The sequence below is a fragment of the Lepidothrix coronata genome, unplaced genomic scaffold (genome assembly GCF_001604755.1).
Source record: "Lepidothrix coronata isolate B3197 unplaced genomic scaffold, Lepidothrix_coronata-1.0 Scaffold246, whole genome shotgun sequence".
Lineage (NCBI taxonomy): Eukaryota > Metazoa > Chordata > Aves > Passeriformes > Pipridae > Lepidothrix > Lepidothrix coronata.
In genome coordinates, this window is record NW_016690426.1 from 4,202 (window position 1) to 20,457 (window position 16,256).

The 16,256-nt window shown below is 41.7% G+C and overlaps 1 protein-coding gene across 1 annotated transcript in view; it reads left to right on the forward strand.

Moving 5' to 3' along the window:
• Nucleotides 1-626: 626 nt before the first annotated feature.
• The window catches only part of RGL1 (ral guanine nucleotide dissociation stimulator like 1), a gene marked incomplete at its 5' end in the record, with an annotated part of 29,054 nt that continues 13,424 nt past the window's right edge, over nt 627-16,256 (forward strand). Inside the window, 4 exons of the mRNA XM_017834937.1 lie at nt 627-718; nt 9,820-10,004; nt 13,098-13,222; nt 13,870-14,085. Coding sequence (XP_017690426.1) covers nt 627-718; nt 9,820-10,004; nt 13,098-13,222; nt 13,870-14,085 — 618 coding nt within the window. The remainder of the gene's footprint in view (nt 719-9,819; nt 10,005-13,097; nt 13,223-13,869; nt 14,086-16,256) is intronic.

The following is a 16,256-nucleotide window of genomic DNA, read 5'->3' on the forward strand; positions in this document are numbered from 1 at the left end:
GGAGCTGTATATCTGAAACAATGGGCACTCCCATTGAAAATGAAGTGCATAATGCTGCCTGCAAGGCACAGCCTTGTAGGTAGGAGATTCTCCTTTGCTGCTGTTGGAGTTGTTCCCATGGTTTCCTCTTTCCCAGTGGTGGTTTCACGTCGTGGGCCATTCCCACCCGTGACAAATGTGTGGGAGTTGTGGCACAAAGTGAGCATTTGCCCCCTAGAAAACTTGGTATGGAATAACACTCCAAAGGAATGTCAGGTGCTAGAGAAACAGAAGCTGAATTGGAGAAAGGGGTTGTGTTACAGTGTCCTTGCACACTGCAGTATTGCTCTGGGAAAGGATGGAGTGGAAGCAGGCAAAGGGTTGTGGAGCTGTTTTGGTTGATCCCTCCTGTGTGCAGGCTGTTTCATATAAATTAATAAATTACCTTGGAAGATCCTGGCTGCTTCTTTGGGATTTTTTTTCCCTCCTAGATGAAATAATCTTCAAGCTCCTTAATTTTGCTCACCTGTTAGATTCCATATTTGTAGTTTGAGCTAGAAGCACTTGGTAGTTGTGTATGATAATTGTATATGAGTGATGCTATTTGGGATATTGCTTTTATTTGGTAGAGTTTCTTCTAAACACCCCTCTACTTTTTCAGGTTTGGAAACCTGGAAACCTCGAGCCATGGAGAAGTGGCAAACCTGAATTCCTTCGAATCCGAGGTCGCACTCAGGGCGTAAGTATGGATTTGCACTGCAGAGCAAGGCCAAGGCAGGATTTTGGTACTGGAGGAGGATGTGGGCAGCAGAGCTGTTGTTTCCATTGAAAATTCACAGCACTGTTTGCATGCTTAAACAAGCTTGTGGAAAGGCCAAATAACAGTTGGCTTGTAACATATACAATAATATAATCCAGGGATCTTTTGCAGGGAAATTGTCTCGGAATTAAACATGAGATGAACACATCTGGGCCAACATATAGTTGATTAAACAAACGAGGAGTGTTTGTTTCCTCTGCCTTATCTATGGCAGTAAATGGTTATTGCCTACGACTGATTTTATTGTGCATTACAGCAGTGCCTGCACACCAAAGCTGAGGGTGTTCCAGACAACGTGTGCGTGCATGTATCTTTTCCATTAGTGCCCCTGTGATTTACAGTGCTGCTTTTAGAGTGAAATTTAAATTCTGAGGTCATCCTAATTTGCAAGAGAAATAGCAAAGCTGTTTTGAACTGCAGTTTAAATGAGGAAAAGGTGGTTTGGCTATCCTCCTAGCATTTTATCTTTAGACATTGGGTGTAAAATGTGCCTTAGGTCATCAGCATTTGTACTCTGACGTCTGTGGTTTGCACGCACTGTGGCATGTGTCATTATATTTGATTACAGTGTGAAGATGCTTGATTTTTGTCAGTGTTACTGGTTTTCTGTTCCCCTTGCCCCGTGAGACTTGGACATAGGAGCTCGACTTTCCAATTCTTTCCTGGCTGCTGTAATATTTTCCTCCTAATTTGCCATGAGAACTCATCAAAGAACAGCTGGTAGTTAAAATTTGGTCACAAGCACCAAGAAAGCAGCATTATGGAGTGAGTAGAGGCAATAATACACAGCCAGTGGTTCCCTTCCATCCAAACTGAGGGTCTCTTCCAATGTTGGGCAAACCATTTGAACCTCACCCTATCTCAGTCATAAAACATGAGCTAAAGCAGTACCCTCTTGCAAAATACTTTAGGGATTTATATTGGGGACGTGGAAGATCATTTCACCGGTATAAATCATGTTGGGATGGATCCCCCAACTGCCTTTTTATGGACCCAGAGGAGTCCATGAAGTGGAGAGAGAAAAAGGGGTGAAAATAATGTTGACGCTACTTGTGTCACCAAGGCTTTGGGCAAACTGCATCAAGTTTTTGTTATGCCTGGAGGTGAGCGTGCAAGGGGAATAACATTTAGGAGAAGCATGTTTGTTTTGGTTTGGTTTTAACTGGAATTATTTTCCTACTGACATACACAAAGTTTACCAACCCTGTCAAGTAGCTTCCTGCTGCATCAATGGTTTCCTCCCTCTTGGCATGGGATCATCATGTAACCCCTTTGCTCAGCCAGGGACTGACAAACAGATGGAGCCTGTGTCCTGTCCTTGTGGTAGCTCAACTTCTGATGAGTTTTTCTGACAGAATTTTCATTAGTATGGTCAGCACAGCTGATTTTGCTCCTTTGGCCTTCATAAGATACCTTTTATGTGTGAGTTTGATACCTTTACCCAACTACATGTCTGTAGAAAGCTCAACAATGAAGTTGTCAACAAAGAAATTTGTCAGGTGTACGTGTTTTAGCAGATCCCATATAAATGTGAGTTCACTTTCCTCCTTTAAAAGTTTCCATGGCTCTCAGCTGCTCTGGCTACTTGTCTCTTAGGTATGATAAATGGTATCTGGAAAAGTGGTTGGCTTTGTAGTCCTGTTGTGAAACATGTAGTTCTAGTAGTTCAGGTTTTCTCTTGTCTGGGATAATTCCAATGTAATTGCATTTACCCTCTTTTCTCATAGAACAGAAACATGATATAATTGTGTTCTTGGTTTTATATGACTTGGAGAAATAAGAGGAAGAAGCAGTAGAGCCATGTTATTTCTTGCCATTAACTCTGTATTTCTCAGAGGAAAAGTATCTCATGGGGAAGCCTGTGGTCTGTGGCCGGAGACCTTCTGGGTTTGTCAGACTCCTGTTGTGACAGTTCAGAGGCTTTAAAAATCCAGTTAGGGCATTAGAAATGGGGATGCAATTTAAAGCATTTCCAGTGGTTTGACATAAAAAACTGCAGCAGAAGTTAAAAGCAACTGCAGATGAATGTATGGCTGTTTAAATACCTTATGGAGCTTTAAAGAAAGGGTGAAGTTTTGCAAAATCTTAGGGGTACGTGTGGGAGGAGCTGTGAGCTCACAGCTTACCGATTTCTACCCTGAAGTTCTCTGTGCTTTTGCACTTGTAGTATAGAGCTGTGATGTATTTTGAGGAGAATGTCTGATGTGTGTAAATTATCTGATTTTTTTCTTTTTTAAATTATGTCAGTATTCCACCCAATGTTCATATAGTGCAGAACCTTCAGGTCTGCACTAGGCCTTGAGCACACTTATGGCACAGCCTTGCTTGAGAGGCTTTTGGGAGCTATAAACCTGCCCTTGTGTTTCCAAATTCTGGGGCTGAGCCAGCACACACTTTTCACACTTGCTGCAGTGACATATAGTTGTTACTGACCCAAGATCACTTCAGCTATGTTCAGAAACATGCCTTCTAAGGATTCCTTGTGCCAAGGGGATTTTTTCCTGTTCACTTAAACATCATTCCTATCATTTTTGGGCTGCTGGAGTGGTCAAAAAATGGTATTTTTCAACAGGGATGTGTTAGATCCCTGTTAGATCTAAATTTCATCTAATATATAGTTTAAACAAAGGTGCTGTAACTTTCAAAATGCCTTGTATCTTACAGTTATGAGTAGACTATGAACACTATCAACAGTTTTGTAAGCTTGAAACAACCTGCCTTTTTTTTCCTATCAGGACCCACCTTACCTTTTCACATTCACTAGCTTGCTTTCCACATTTCATGTTATTTTCAGTCAGTCAGAAGGTTCATGGTCACAAGTAACAGAAGAATTAAGTCCAGCAAAGGTCATATATTCCAGTCAAATGTCTGAATGAGATGCACTTCAGCCTGTATTTCAGAAATATGTCTCTCTTAGTTGTCTGATAAGAGTTGTAAGGAGTAACTTACTTGACCCTCTACCTCCTATAAGCAATTTTTTTTGCTCTTCCTTGCATCGTATAGACAAGATTACCTGGTGCTCTGTCTGAGTTCTGCATGTTTTTGTGTCAAGGTGTGACAGAGTTCCCTCCTCGTCTTGGGTTGTTGTTGTCTTTGGAGTTCTCTGTTCACTGCATGTTTTTTAGCATAGGACTTCTGTTGACTTTAAAAAAGAAGAGACTAGAAATAACACCACAATATGTGACAATTCAGAATACAACCATATATACATTGAACAGAAACAAAAATTATCAGTATGACAAGTAGCATTAAGAATTAGAGAGAGGCCCATAGAATTTATACTATAATTCAGCTATTGTTTTGGGGTTTTTTTTAAATGAGGTTATACAGTTCAAATGTGTTGTTTGGTACACAGCATCTGACAAAAAGCAAATGAGGAAAGAAATTAGAGCAAAAAGTAGTTCATATCTAATGTAAAGACTCTTTGCACCTTACTAGCCAGGAGTCATGGGAAGCTTGAAGGAGACAGTCACTTCCTGGAGATCTTAAGCACCTTTACGGGTTCTGGGAAGGGGATCAGCAAGCCAAACAACTAGTGCTGTTTGAGACCTTCAGTCCTCCCAAAATGCTTGTGTATTGCCCACAAGATAGTTAGAAACAATGCTTCTGGTGATAGGACCTGATCACCCTGATCTCTCTTCAGAGCAGGAGAGTTCCTCAATGAGCTTTTAACTCACTGTTAAAAGGTTGGGGTTTCTATCTGTGCCCTATTTCCCTTCCCTAGTGAAAGATGGGGTTAATTTTGATCTCTAGGCAACCAATCCATTGCTGGCAGACAACTGCACCCAAACCCACAGGCTCTGTGAATTTAAAGAGGTGATTTATTAAACATGCAGACACTGCTTTCCCAGAAGGTGGGCACTGAGGACCTGGCTGAGGACAGAGAAAGAACCATAAAGCCCTCAAAGTCTAAAATATCGTGCATATCTGCTTGTACCTCTTGGAAGTCATGGCTTCCCTGGATGCTGAGGTGCCTCTGAGTAAGGTGAGGGTCCCAAACCGTGCTGAGCACGTGGCATTGAGGTGACTTGCTGTGCCTGGAGAGCTGAGGCAGCACATCACACTGCATCCACGAAAGGTGCTGAGTTTGCTACCGTAAGGTTTAAAGATTTCTGTCGGTGGAGTTCCCAGAAGTGATTCATTCCTGCCCAGACACACAGAGAAAAGGCCGGGCTGGCGGTCCAGGCTGGCCTGCAATGTTTGCATTCGGGGAAGCTGAGGTCAGCGTTACCTGAATTGAGTTACTTGAAGACCTTGCTCAAAAAAACAGTAGTAGGAACCTGAGATTACCCACAGGAAGGGTTTTTCAAGGGGCAGACAATGTTGCCGTGTTGGTTTGTGGACTTGGACCATGATTTTTTGTTTGTTTGCTTTCCAGAGGTCTAACATTAGCACTGCCATGGCTGAGTCCTGAGGCTTTTGAATCTCTGAGTCACAGCAAAAGTCCTTTCAAGCCTCCTCTTGGACTATGAGGTTGTGGTTTCCTTCTGCTACTGGCTTTGGTTTGCTGCTTTGGAGTGCATTGGTGGTTCTCTCCCTCAGATGAATGACAGGCCACAGAAATGAATCAAAATACTTGGGGCTTCTTTGCTTGTCTTGAATGTCAGCTCATAGTTGCATCTTCTTTATTATCAAAGTGTGGGATTTATTTGTTATTAAAACTTGGAATGTGGCACAATGAAAACCATAGACAAAGCAACTCAAAGCTAAATTGAATTCTCCTTGTTTCATTCCATAGCAACTGGGGGAAACAGATCAAATAGAGAAAAGTAGGGAATTAATCACTTAACCACATGGCATGTCTTGCATGTTTACCTCTCCTCTTTTGCACTAAAATAGTAAATACTAAAACCTTCAGTGTAATACCACAGCATTTGGAGTTTCTCATAGTGACAAACAAACATTCTCCCATGGCTTTTTTTGCATTTAGACCTTCCTGACCAAAAACTTGTCTTTTAATTCCTCCTGAACCAAACAGTCCCACTGGAAAACAATGTGCATAGTTACAGCACTGTAGAAATAAAACCGGTCCTGAAACATTGTATTCCAGGACAACAGACACCAAAGGAATGTGAGACAAATGGAAGAAAATTAGTTGGAAGCTTCTGATGCCTGGGAAATCCATGGTGGGGAGCAGTTAAGATGCATTTGGGAGAGCAACAATCAGCATTCATTCCAGTAAAGCCAATTAAGCTAAAACAACAGCAGAAACCAGTGTGGTTACATGAGAAGCAGAGTCAAACTTGGGGCAGGGTAAGCAGTGGAAGAGTGGGAGAGTTATGAAAACAACCAGAACCAAGCAGACAAGAATAATTAGAAAGAAAAATAGTGATTGGCATCTCAATTAAAACAAAGAACAGCTAGCAGAGCTCTTCCTTTAGTGGCTTTCGTGTCCCAGCAGAAGCCTCCTATATGTTATTCAATGAGTTTTTCCCAAATCAGAAGGAGCAGACATTTGCTGGAAGTCATCAGGACAGTATTTATAAACAGACTGGGTGTGAGAAGCCACCCTTGCAGCAACCTTTGCTTGCGGTTTACATCCGTTTTACCCCTGATTTTATCCCTGGTTTAACAAGGAAAACTGAGAAAAGGCAGCTGTCTTAATTTAGTCTGTGTGAGCAAGCCTGAGCATTATTGCATGGACAGTGGAAGACAGGGAATAGCCCTCTATAAAGAGGTTGATGCCTTAAGTATGCATTTGGCAAATTACAGATAATTTAATGCACATTTATGTATAATTTCATAAGAAATCAATCACTTATTTTCCTTTTGCAACTGAGGTTCTCCTTAATTGTTGAGATTCCCTTCTACCCGTTCTTTAGAAGTAATTGTGGTGGGAAGAAAATGCTGCTTTTGCCTTTTTTGTCAGGAAGAAATGATCTCTAATTCCTATCAGATCTCTTCAGGACTGTTATAGCTGTCTTCACTTTTGAGACAAGAGCATGCAGAATTCCCATGTGGCCATGGGGTGGGAAGGTCTCATTTTCCACCTTCTCTGTGCCCTCTAAGCTAACAGAGCTGTCAGACTTGGAGCTGCCCCATCACCCAGCTTTTGTGGTAGCTCCTGGGCAAAGGGGAGTGGGTGAGTAGTTTTTGTTCCCAGTTTGTGAATGACAGACTCAGATACACTTCTTCCGCCTAACACTAGGTAGATTTTGGAGACTGGAACCTTCAGAGATGGGCTTCAAGGAGAGCACATGTGGAATTCAGAAGGTTTTTTGACAAGTGTGAAACTTGGAAGCATTGCTGAGCAGAACCTGGAGCCTGTGGTTGGCAGGACAGGAGTTAAACATTGAGGTGGTTTTTTTTTTTCTTATAGGCAAGAAAGGAAAAATTTATAGCTTATAATCAACCCATGAAAAATGTAGTCTGTGATGTTTCTTTCCTGTCTGAGCTCTCGGAAGGCTCCCGTTCCTATCTGGGGCTGTCGAGTACACGGAGTTTCTTCACAAGGGCAGTAAATGTAAAACTACTGCAAGATATGGGCAAGTCTCCAGCCCGTTGTTGGAAAGCTGCATTCCCTGACACACCAGTGAAGCAATTGGGCAATAGGAGGTCAGTAGGGCACAGTGTACCTCTTCTCTCTTTCCTATTTCCCCTCTTGACTGAAATGATTTTGCTGGCAAAAATCAGTGTCTGTAACAGCAGTGAACTCTTCACCCTGCTCTGGAAGACTGTGTCTGTCTTAAACTCTGTTTATTCTTCAGCTTATGAAAGTGGCCACCAACCAAGCCTCTGAAAACTGTGCTTAGTGTAAAGGGTGTGTGAACAATATTAGTTAGTACAAGAACTTGCTCTGTGGAGAGGCTTCTCCTTCCAGATCATTGCTGAGCTGATAAATGCTCGTAAGAATAGGATACCCAACCTAGTTTTGGTGGTGGAACCAGTGGGGATGATGCTGAGTTTGTGATGTGAGTGGGGAAAAGGAGCACAGAGGAGGAGGAGGAAATGCACAGTTTGGTCATGGAGCAAGGCATATCTGTCTGTTGTGGCCTTTCCTGGCACTGGGATGTGGAGCTGGGCTGGCACTGTTGGCTTTTCCATGGTGATCATGGAGCACTGACTGTTATGTGATACCTGTTCTGAGGGAATAAAACAGTCCTGAAGCTCCAGATAAAAAGTTTGGCCACCACTGGCCTAAACCATGAAGGCTTTACTTGTTGCACGTATGGTGGTAGTTTGCCTGAGCTGGCTTGTGAAAATTCCATCCAAATGGTTTTGAAATGTAGAGTCTTCCAAGCTGCACAGTGTGTTTCATGTTTGCAGTGAAACCTGAAATCCAGAACGTGTTTGCATGTTAATTTTTGGTTGTAAATACTTTTTTGTAGCTCTGAAATTGTAATTCCAGCATTTCTCCTGTCAGCAAGCCTAACCAAACAATATTACTGACAGATATCCAAATACTCTAATTGAAAATTCAAAGTTGCCACAATATCAGGGCAAGAAATGGAAGAAACAACAGACTTAAATGGAATGGGACTTGTAAAATGAAATCTGTATGGGATTAAAGGTTAATTGAGTTTTGAGGAAAAACCAATACAGTTCAGATGAGATATGGAGAGTGGGAGAAATTCTCTTTACTCTTATTTAACTGTTGGTTTATTTTGGATGCCAGTGAGCAGCTGAATTAACCAGAGACTGCTGTGGTTTCCCAGCTTGCAGCAGCAATGTGCCAGTATTTGTACACAGCTCTGATAGGAGAACTCTCCAGGCTGGAAGAAATTTGATGGTTTCAGTGACACAGAAGAAATCTTCAGGACCCTTTTCTCAGGAAGTTAGATCTTTATTGTACCTTTTATTCTGAAAAAAGGAGCTTAAAACATTAAGATATTTGGTTATTTTCCAGTTGTCTTCTGGTTTTTCCACACTTAGTTGAAATTTGTCAACAACTGTCTAAGTTATTCCTGGAAAACATAGCTTGGTCTTATTTATCAAAATCAAGTTGAAATGATGAAAATTCCTTGCAAATGCAGGATTTAAGGGCATTCCCACAAGCATACATTTGTGCAGTATCTGCATAAGTGGGCGTGGATGAAAACCTACATAAACCAGGAAAAGCAGATAAACAGATCACTTCCCTCCGTTCAGGACAGGTGAAACCACGCTGATTCATCAGCTTTGTTTCCCCTCATCCCCCCCAGTCTGTAGGATTGTCCATGGCCAGTTAGTGTCCTTTTAGCTGCATGCGTGTAAGAAAGTCTGGGATAAGTTTCCTGAACAAAATCCAGTGGTCCTGTAACTCCCTAAGCATCCTTTTCCTGCACTGCTAGCATGAGCGAGATGCTTTTTTGCACAGTGTAATTTGACAGCCTCTCCTTGTATTTGGGCTAAAAATGAAACCAAGGTTCTGCTGATATATTTTTGTTAAACATTTCACCCCAAGATTAGCAGGAACAGTGTGTCATCTGGGTTCAGTTCTCTTGGTGCTTCAAGTTTGATCCTTGGCATGGACAGCGTCGTGCTGCACATGTGCCAGTGAGGGTTTTATCCTCACAGACGAGGCAATCCCACCAACTGTGTGTGCTCCTGGGGGTTAGTTTCAGGATTAGACACCTTTTTCCCCCATGAAACCCAAGATTTCATGGACAGGGAAGCTTAGTACAAAGACTGCAGACAAGAAGTCATATGGTGTGGATATGCAGCTTCAGCTTGGTCCCCAGACTGCAGCAGCGACTGGTGAAAGGCCCCACAGGAAGTGTTTGATTTAGCACTTCCACTGGAAAGAGCCATGAATACCTTGTTTCCTCTCTGCTATTTTCCCACAATATGCCATGGAACAAACACTGAGCTTTTCCCACTGGCACAGGAGGGAATGAAGAAATTACATTCTGCTGTTGATTATGTTTGTAATGTGTGGTAGTTATTCAAAGTGGCCATGGCACAGCTCAGCAAAGATACTTCAACTGGGTGTGTTTTTTGTTCTGTTAGATACAGGTACATCAGTTGTAGGTACATACAATTCCAATTCCATCAGCACATGCTGTGTGCAAACCTTGTGTTCTCTCTGTGTTTGCTTCCAGTGAAATAGCATCAGTCTTACGGGCCTGGCTCGATCAGTGCTCTGAGGATTTCAGAGAGCCACCTGACCACACGTGTTTGCTGAAGTTGCTGGATTACCTGAAGAACAATATGCCCAATTCTGACATGGAGAGTAAGGTGCAGAACCTCTTGAAGCAGTTCCAGAACCAAGAAGCGGAAACTGTTGGTGAGTTACCTTTCACTTCTGTCTTTCTGTTCTCTCAGACTGTAAGGGATTTATGTGGGCCATGTTTCAACACCTCTTATGCTTATCAATAATAATGTGAGGCTCACCAGTGGCTTGTTTCTCATTTCTTTTTTTTTTTTTTTAAATCTCTGTGTGGGGCTCTGTGAGGGAGGAAATACTCTTTCAGTATGGGTGCCCATATCTGTCCGTTCTGGGGTGGATTGGGAAATCCAGCACTTCTCTAATATTTAGCCAAAGCTTTGAGATTGCTGCAGCAGCCAAGTGGTTAATTGTCAGCACACTTCCACAACTGCTCTCTAGCTGGGCTCCTCACTTCAAATTCCACCCCCCACACACAAGGAAACCCCTGACCAACAAAAAACAGAGCTGTGACAAAATACAGCTTGAGTCACAGGTTTGTTGTCCTGCAGCTTTTCTTCCTAGTTACCATCTTGCCAAAGGAAGTGTCTGTGACTGTTTTTTCCTATTGGAGTGGCTGGCTGCTGGAATCCAAGGACAGAGGAAAAACTTACGTTATTGGGGGTCACAGTCTACTGGAACAATAGTGAACTGTAGTAACACAAATCTGTGTGCACCATCAAGCATGACACATCCCCTTATCCTGCTCAGAAAGCTTCCTGTGGCATGAGCTGGAAAGTCATAGGAGCTCACGTAGTATGTGAATGAGAACTGGAATCAACTTCCAGCTTTGGTAGAGGGATGAGAGGGAATAATTCATGTCATAAAGGAAATGGCAGAAAAAAACCCTTTCATCCCATAAAAATCATGTCTGCCGGATGTTCCAGAAATACCATGTCAGTGCATAATACTGTGAAATGCCAAATGAACTCAGTCACTAACATAAAAAGGAGTAATGCACAGAGCCCAGTCCTCTTCCTTATTGAACACAGGTACAGGATGGCTAATATGTGCCCATTGATGACCTTTCCTGGGTTGGGTTCCCCCGGGTCAAACAAAGAAAGCTATAGAGAGCTCTATTTGGGTCCTCTGTTCTTCAGAGTGAACAGAAGATTCCAGCAGCCTGCTTCTGTTCTGCATTTGTTTCCTCAAGTAACAGCTGAAAATATTCTTTTTTGAATCATACAGATGAGTCAATTTGAATGATAACATTTCCCAAATTGTGGCAGAATAGAGCCTGGTAATTAGGGTATCATAAGAGTAGGATAACAAAATTAATCTGTGGAGTCTTCAGAGAAAAGATTTAGGATTGCCTTACTTGATCAGAGCTCCAACTTTGTACATTTCAGAGATTTCTTTCAAAATTCTTAGTATGTTGTCTGCAATCCTTGATGATAATTATTGTTCCCAAGCATTCATTGTGCTCTGAATTTACAAATTTGCATCCCAGTGCTGCCACTTGACTTGGGTATTCAAACCTCCACCCCGTGCTTCCATCAGCCATGCCAGTAGATTAGATTACAGTGCCAGACAGGTAGATAAAAGCTGTTCCTGGCCCCAGTTCTTGCAGCTTGAGCAAATCAAAGCAAGGACAGGCAGAGATTGCAAATTCAGAAGGGGCACGTGGTTGTTCTCAGTGCAGTCAAGAGAGCAGTCAGGCTTTGAGAGGGCTGAATGGATCAGAGGGCTTTGGAGATGATGAGATACTTGAGTACAAGAGGATTCCAGCTTGTTGTAGAGCAGGGAAAAGACTGGTTACACATTTATGAAGGAGAAAAAAAGGCATGGAAAAAGAAAAGGAAAATTTGCATTGCATTCCAGGACCCGGCTTTAAGGGAGCTGTGAGGTTTTGGGTAGGGCTGCAACTCAGTGATGAGGATTTCGAGTTGAATTTCAAGAGCTGAAAGGGAAAGGAGGAGTTACAAAGTCAAAAAGAGAGAGATTCTTGTAATAGTTCAGTCGAAGTCCATTTAGTTATGCATATTGTTATAAAACAGCCACAGGAAAGTAACTCTGGAACAGAGATCTCCATTTATCACATTGAGCCCTGTCAGTAAATTGTGCAATTCAAATGTACAGATGGAAATCAGCCTGTAGATATAATTTGTTACATCAAAACCATAGCAATTTACAGTGATGATCGTTTGGTAATGAATCAAGGAAAAATGAAGTATTTTGAAAAACAGTGATTCTGTATCACTTTATCTGCTGTTGTTGCTTGAATGTTCTGCTTTAACTGGGTATGAAGTCTTGCAAAACATACTTTGTTTTTGTTAATGAAATCTCTCTAGTAGTAAACTCAGTACTTTCATTGTTAGTCTTCAACAAGTCCATAATTTTTCCTCCCTCCTTATGGATTTACTGTTGCCTTACAGTAAAAAGGATTAAGATTTATTTTGAGGGGTTTTCTGTTTGGGAAACAAGGGCATATTTCTTGGCGTTTAATTTTTTATTCCCAACTTCTGGGAGCCAAAAGGTGACATGGCTGTGAAACCTTTTCCCTGCTACACTGTGTCAGGTTCCTCGAAGGGGAAAGCTCTGCTCTTTCACCTTTTCTCTGCTGCCCAGTGCAAATTTAGAAGCATTCAGCAGGATGCTGTAGGTGCTCACTCTATTCAGTTTCCTGGGAAAAATTCCCTGAGAGGGAAAGGTGAAGAATGGTGGAATAAACCCTCCTTGATATAGTCCATGTAGCCATAAATGGTGCTGAGAAATATCATTTCTCCTTTTATTTCTGGATATAAGAGCACTCCTCATGCAATATTTTGGGGATATTACTGCAGCCTCATCCCTTTGTAGTTTGATAATTTTTTTAAAACTATAAACACTGGAAAGTAAATTAACAAAATTCTGCAGTGTTAACAAGGAATTTTTGCTGGAGTGATGGTGATGTTTTTTCTTTCAGAAAAAAATAGCAAATGGGTTAAGCCACTTCTCTGCTAAGAGAACCTGAACGTCTCAGTTCTCTCTATTCCTTTTTCTTCCACCTTTTCTTTGCCAATTTAATCTTCTGGTCATTTTTGTCACGTATGCAGCACAGTGGGGCCATTGCATCAGGCAGGACCCTTGGGGTGTTCTGCTGTAATACAGGGATGTTTCAAAATAAACAAGCACCTGCTTTGATTCATTGTTTGCTGTGTAAGTTTACTGAGTGTTGGTTTCCATCCTGTCCAGATGGGTTCTGTAGCACTTCCTCCAGTGACCTGGTTGATGGAGAGGAACTGGAGATCAGCAATCCAGAAGAATTCTCCTCTTTTCAAGACCATATTGTGGCAGAGCAGTTGACATACATGGATGTGGTATGTAGAGTATTACATATATATAAGTGTCTATATAACATTATACAATATATAGTATATATTATTTAAAGTTATAGTAATATAAGTGTAGTGTTCTAGAACAGGTCTGCTGTTGGGACACAGAGCACGGCTCTGTCATTATTCCAACTGCTTCAGTCACTGGGCTTTTGCCTTCAGTCATACTGAAGGTGTGTTTTGTTTCATTTTTAAAAAAAAGTGGGAATATATATTTGTCGCCTTTTTTGCAAAATTTAAGACTTGACACCTGAGAAATAGCATGTTTTGACTATATTGCTACCTGGCCTGAAGATGTCTAGGTTCTCTGAACTGTAGTGCTCTAATTTGCTTTGTCTGTATCAATCTCCTTCAAAATATCATTATATAAAAGAATTTCACCTTGGTTATGCTACTAATATAAAGGTGTCCCTTTTTTTCCCAGTATTGTTTAACTGACAGTTCTTTTAGGGCACCAAGCCTGTAAAGATTATGCCAAAATGTATATTTTAAATTAAAAAACCCCAAATATTTATCTTTGAATACCGTATTAGATTTAAATCCAGTTTGTACTGTAAACCTGCATTTCTCCTCATGGATAAAAGAGATTTAGGAGAATCCTGCTGGCTTACCACACCTCTGTTTCCCTCTAGATGCTCTTCAAGAAAGTTGTGCCCTACCACTGTTTGGGATCCATCTGGTCTCAAAGGGATAAGAAAGAAAACAAGAACCTGGCTCCTACTGTCAGAGCCACCATTACTCAGTTCAACACAGTTACCAAATGTGTTGTCAGCACTATCCTGGGGACCAAGGAGCTCAAAATCCAGCAGAGAGCCAAGATCATTGAGAAGTGGATTCATATTGCACATGTAAAGCATTTCTTCTGTTTAATGTTTTTTTTGGGCAGGTGCCTTGGAGTGAGGGAGTTGGGAGGGGAGAAGGGGGTTGTACACATTGGTCCCAGGCCATCTTAGCTCTAATTCTTTCTATTTTAACCTGATTTGCTTTGTGATACCAAAGGAATATTGCCCTTCCTCTCCTTAGTTCTTCCCCACCATGGAAATGGAATTGCTACTTGGCCATGTCAAGGGTTTAGAGAAGTCCAGACAGACAATATCTGTAGCTCTTCCCTTGTCCACTGATGGAATTGCTCCATCCTGGAAGGCCACTGGATTGGTCAGGCAGGACTTGCCCTTGGTGAAGCCGTGCTGGATGTCTGGAATCACGTTTCTGTTCTCCATGTGCCTCAGCAGAGCTTCTGGGTGGTTCTTATAGCAGATTCCATGTTTCTTAATCTTTGCATGAAAGGGTTTTTTCCATGCCTTCTTTACATAACTCTAGTTTGATAGTTTCTTAGATTTTTGTCGTTAATATTTTACTGTCACCTTTTTAACTCCCCTCAGAGCACTGGGCAGCTGGCAGTAACCAAGGTCTCTGTCTTGTAAGAGAACATTTCAAGCACTTCCATAGGGATGTGTGTTGACTTCTAAGAATCACATGGATTCTTTCTGAGCTGTACATAACAAGCAGTCAGGAAAACCTCAAGACAGAGCCTTGACAATGAACTTCTGTGCTTCCAGAAGCAGCATTTAGTCCTGGGACCTGAGCTCTGGCAACTGCATGGTTCAGGAAACTGGTATGGGGAAGGTCTTTCACCTCTCCTGTGGCACTGACGTCTGCTTGCTTTTGTTATCATCTAATGGATGCTTTATAGCCCGTGTGAAGGCATTGGGAAGTTTGATTCCTTATTTTCTACATGCAGATCTTTAGGTTGCAGAGGGCACCAGCTCAAAGGGCCTTCGTGGGGCAGCCTGGGCTGGCAAGGATGAAGAGCTCCCTCATCGTCACAAGGCAGAAGGGAAGCCAGGACAGGCACTGCTCTCATCATACCTGCTCTGTGGATGGAGAACTTTGTTCTCCACCTCTGTTGATCCAGTGCTTCTCCCTGTACTTAGTTCCTACACATAATTAAATGCTCCAGTCGTAGCTAAACATCAGAAAAATGTATGTGCACTCTCTACAGAATAATTGCACATGTACAGCAGCTGGGTGCATATGTACTTAGTTGCCCACTTCTGAGGAAAGTTGCTTGCTTTGTGCATGCAAATGAGTGTTTTGAATAGTTAGGTGCCTGAATTAGAAAATAATCCACTCATTAAAGTGCAGTTATTCACTGACAACTAAGCCTGTAATGTAGCAGCATGGAGTTCCATGTTTGTTATTTCTGTGACTTTTGGATCCATTTTCTTGGTTTAAAAGACAAAGTGAATGCTTTTTCCAACTGCCAGTCCTCTCTGCTCCACCTAGGTATGAGGTTCCTGAGCAGGAGCAGCCAATTTCACTCAAACAATATTTTCATTAAAAATAAGAAGTAAAAATGAAATCACTAATATCCTGTTATGCTTACATTTTTTAAATCAACGCTGTTTCTGCACAGGATTCTTTCTGGTTTTCTCCCTGTGAAGGACACAGCATGAAACAAAGTTATTCAAACCAGTCTTAAAAATTCTTCTTACATACAAATGAAAGCTTGCTCAAGTTTAGTCTGCAGTCAGTTAAATCACTGAGAACACTAAATCCAATATTGAATTCCTAATGTCCTTTAAATTATACAATATGCAGTTAAGTCAAGATGGTTCCAAATTGGATCTTCCAGTCCAAACTCCTGCGGTACTGGGGAAAAAAAGGAAAAGCTAATAATTTGTGCCTCTGAATTCGTTTTCTGCCTAACCTGAATTTCAAGTTGAACATAAAGAAAGGTCTCATTCTTAAATGTACCAGTCCCTGAAGAAGAGCTGTTATGTGGCTTTTTTTGGCCCCAAACCATGCAAAAATAGCTTTCAGGTCTGGTATGTCTTACCACCTGATCTTGAACTTGGTCTTTGTCTTACATAACTGTCCACCTGCTTCAGGTGCTGTCTGCCCAGCCTGTCTGCTTAAGCCACACTTAAATGTAGCCTCCTAATTCACACAAAGACCTTTTTTTTTTTTTAGCTAAATACCTGGGTGAGTATGTACTTGCCTTAGTTGTTAAATCATT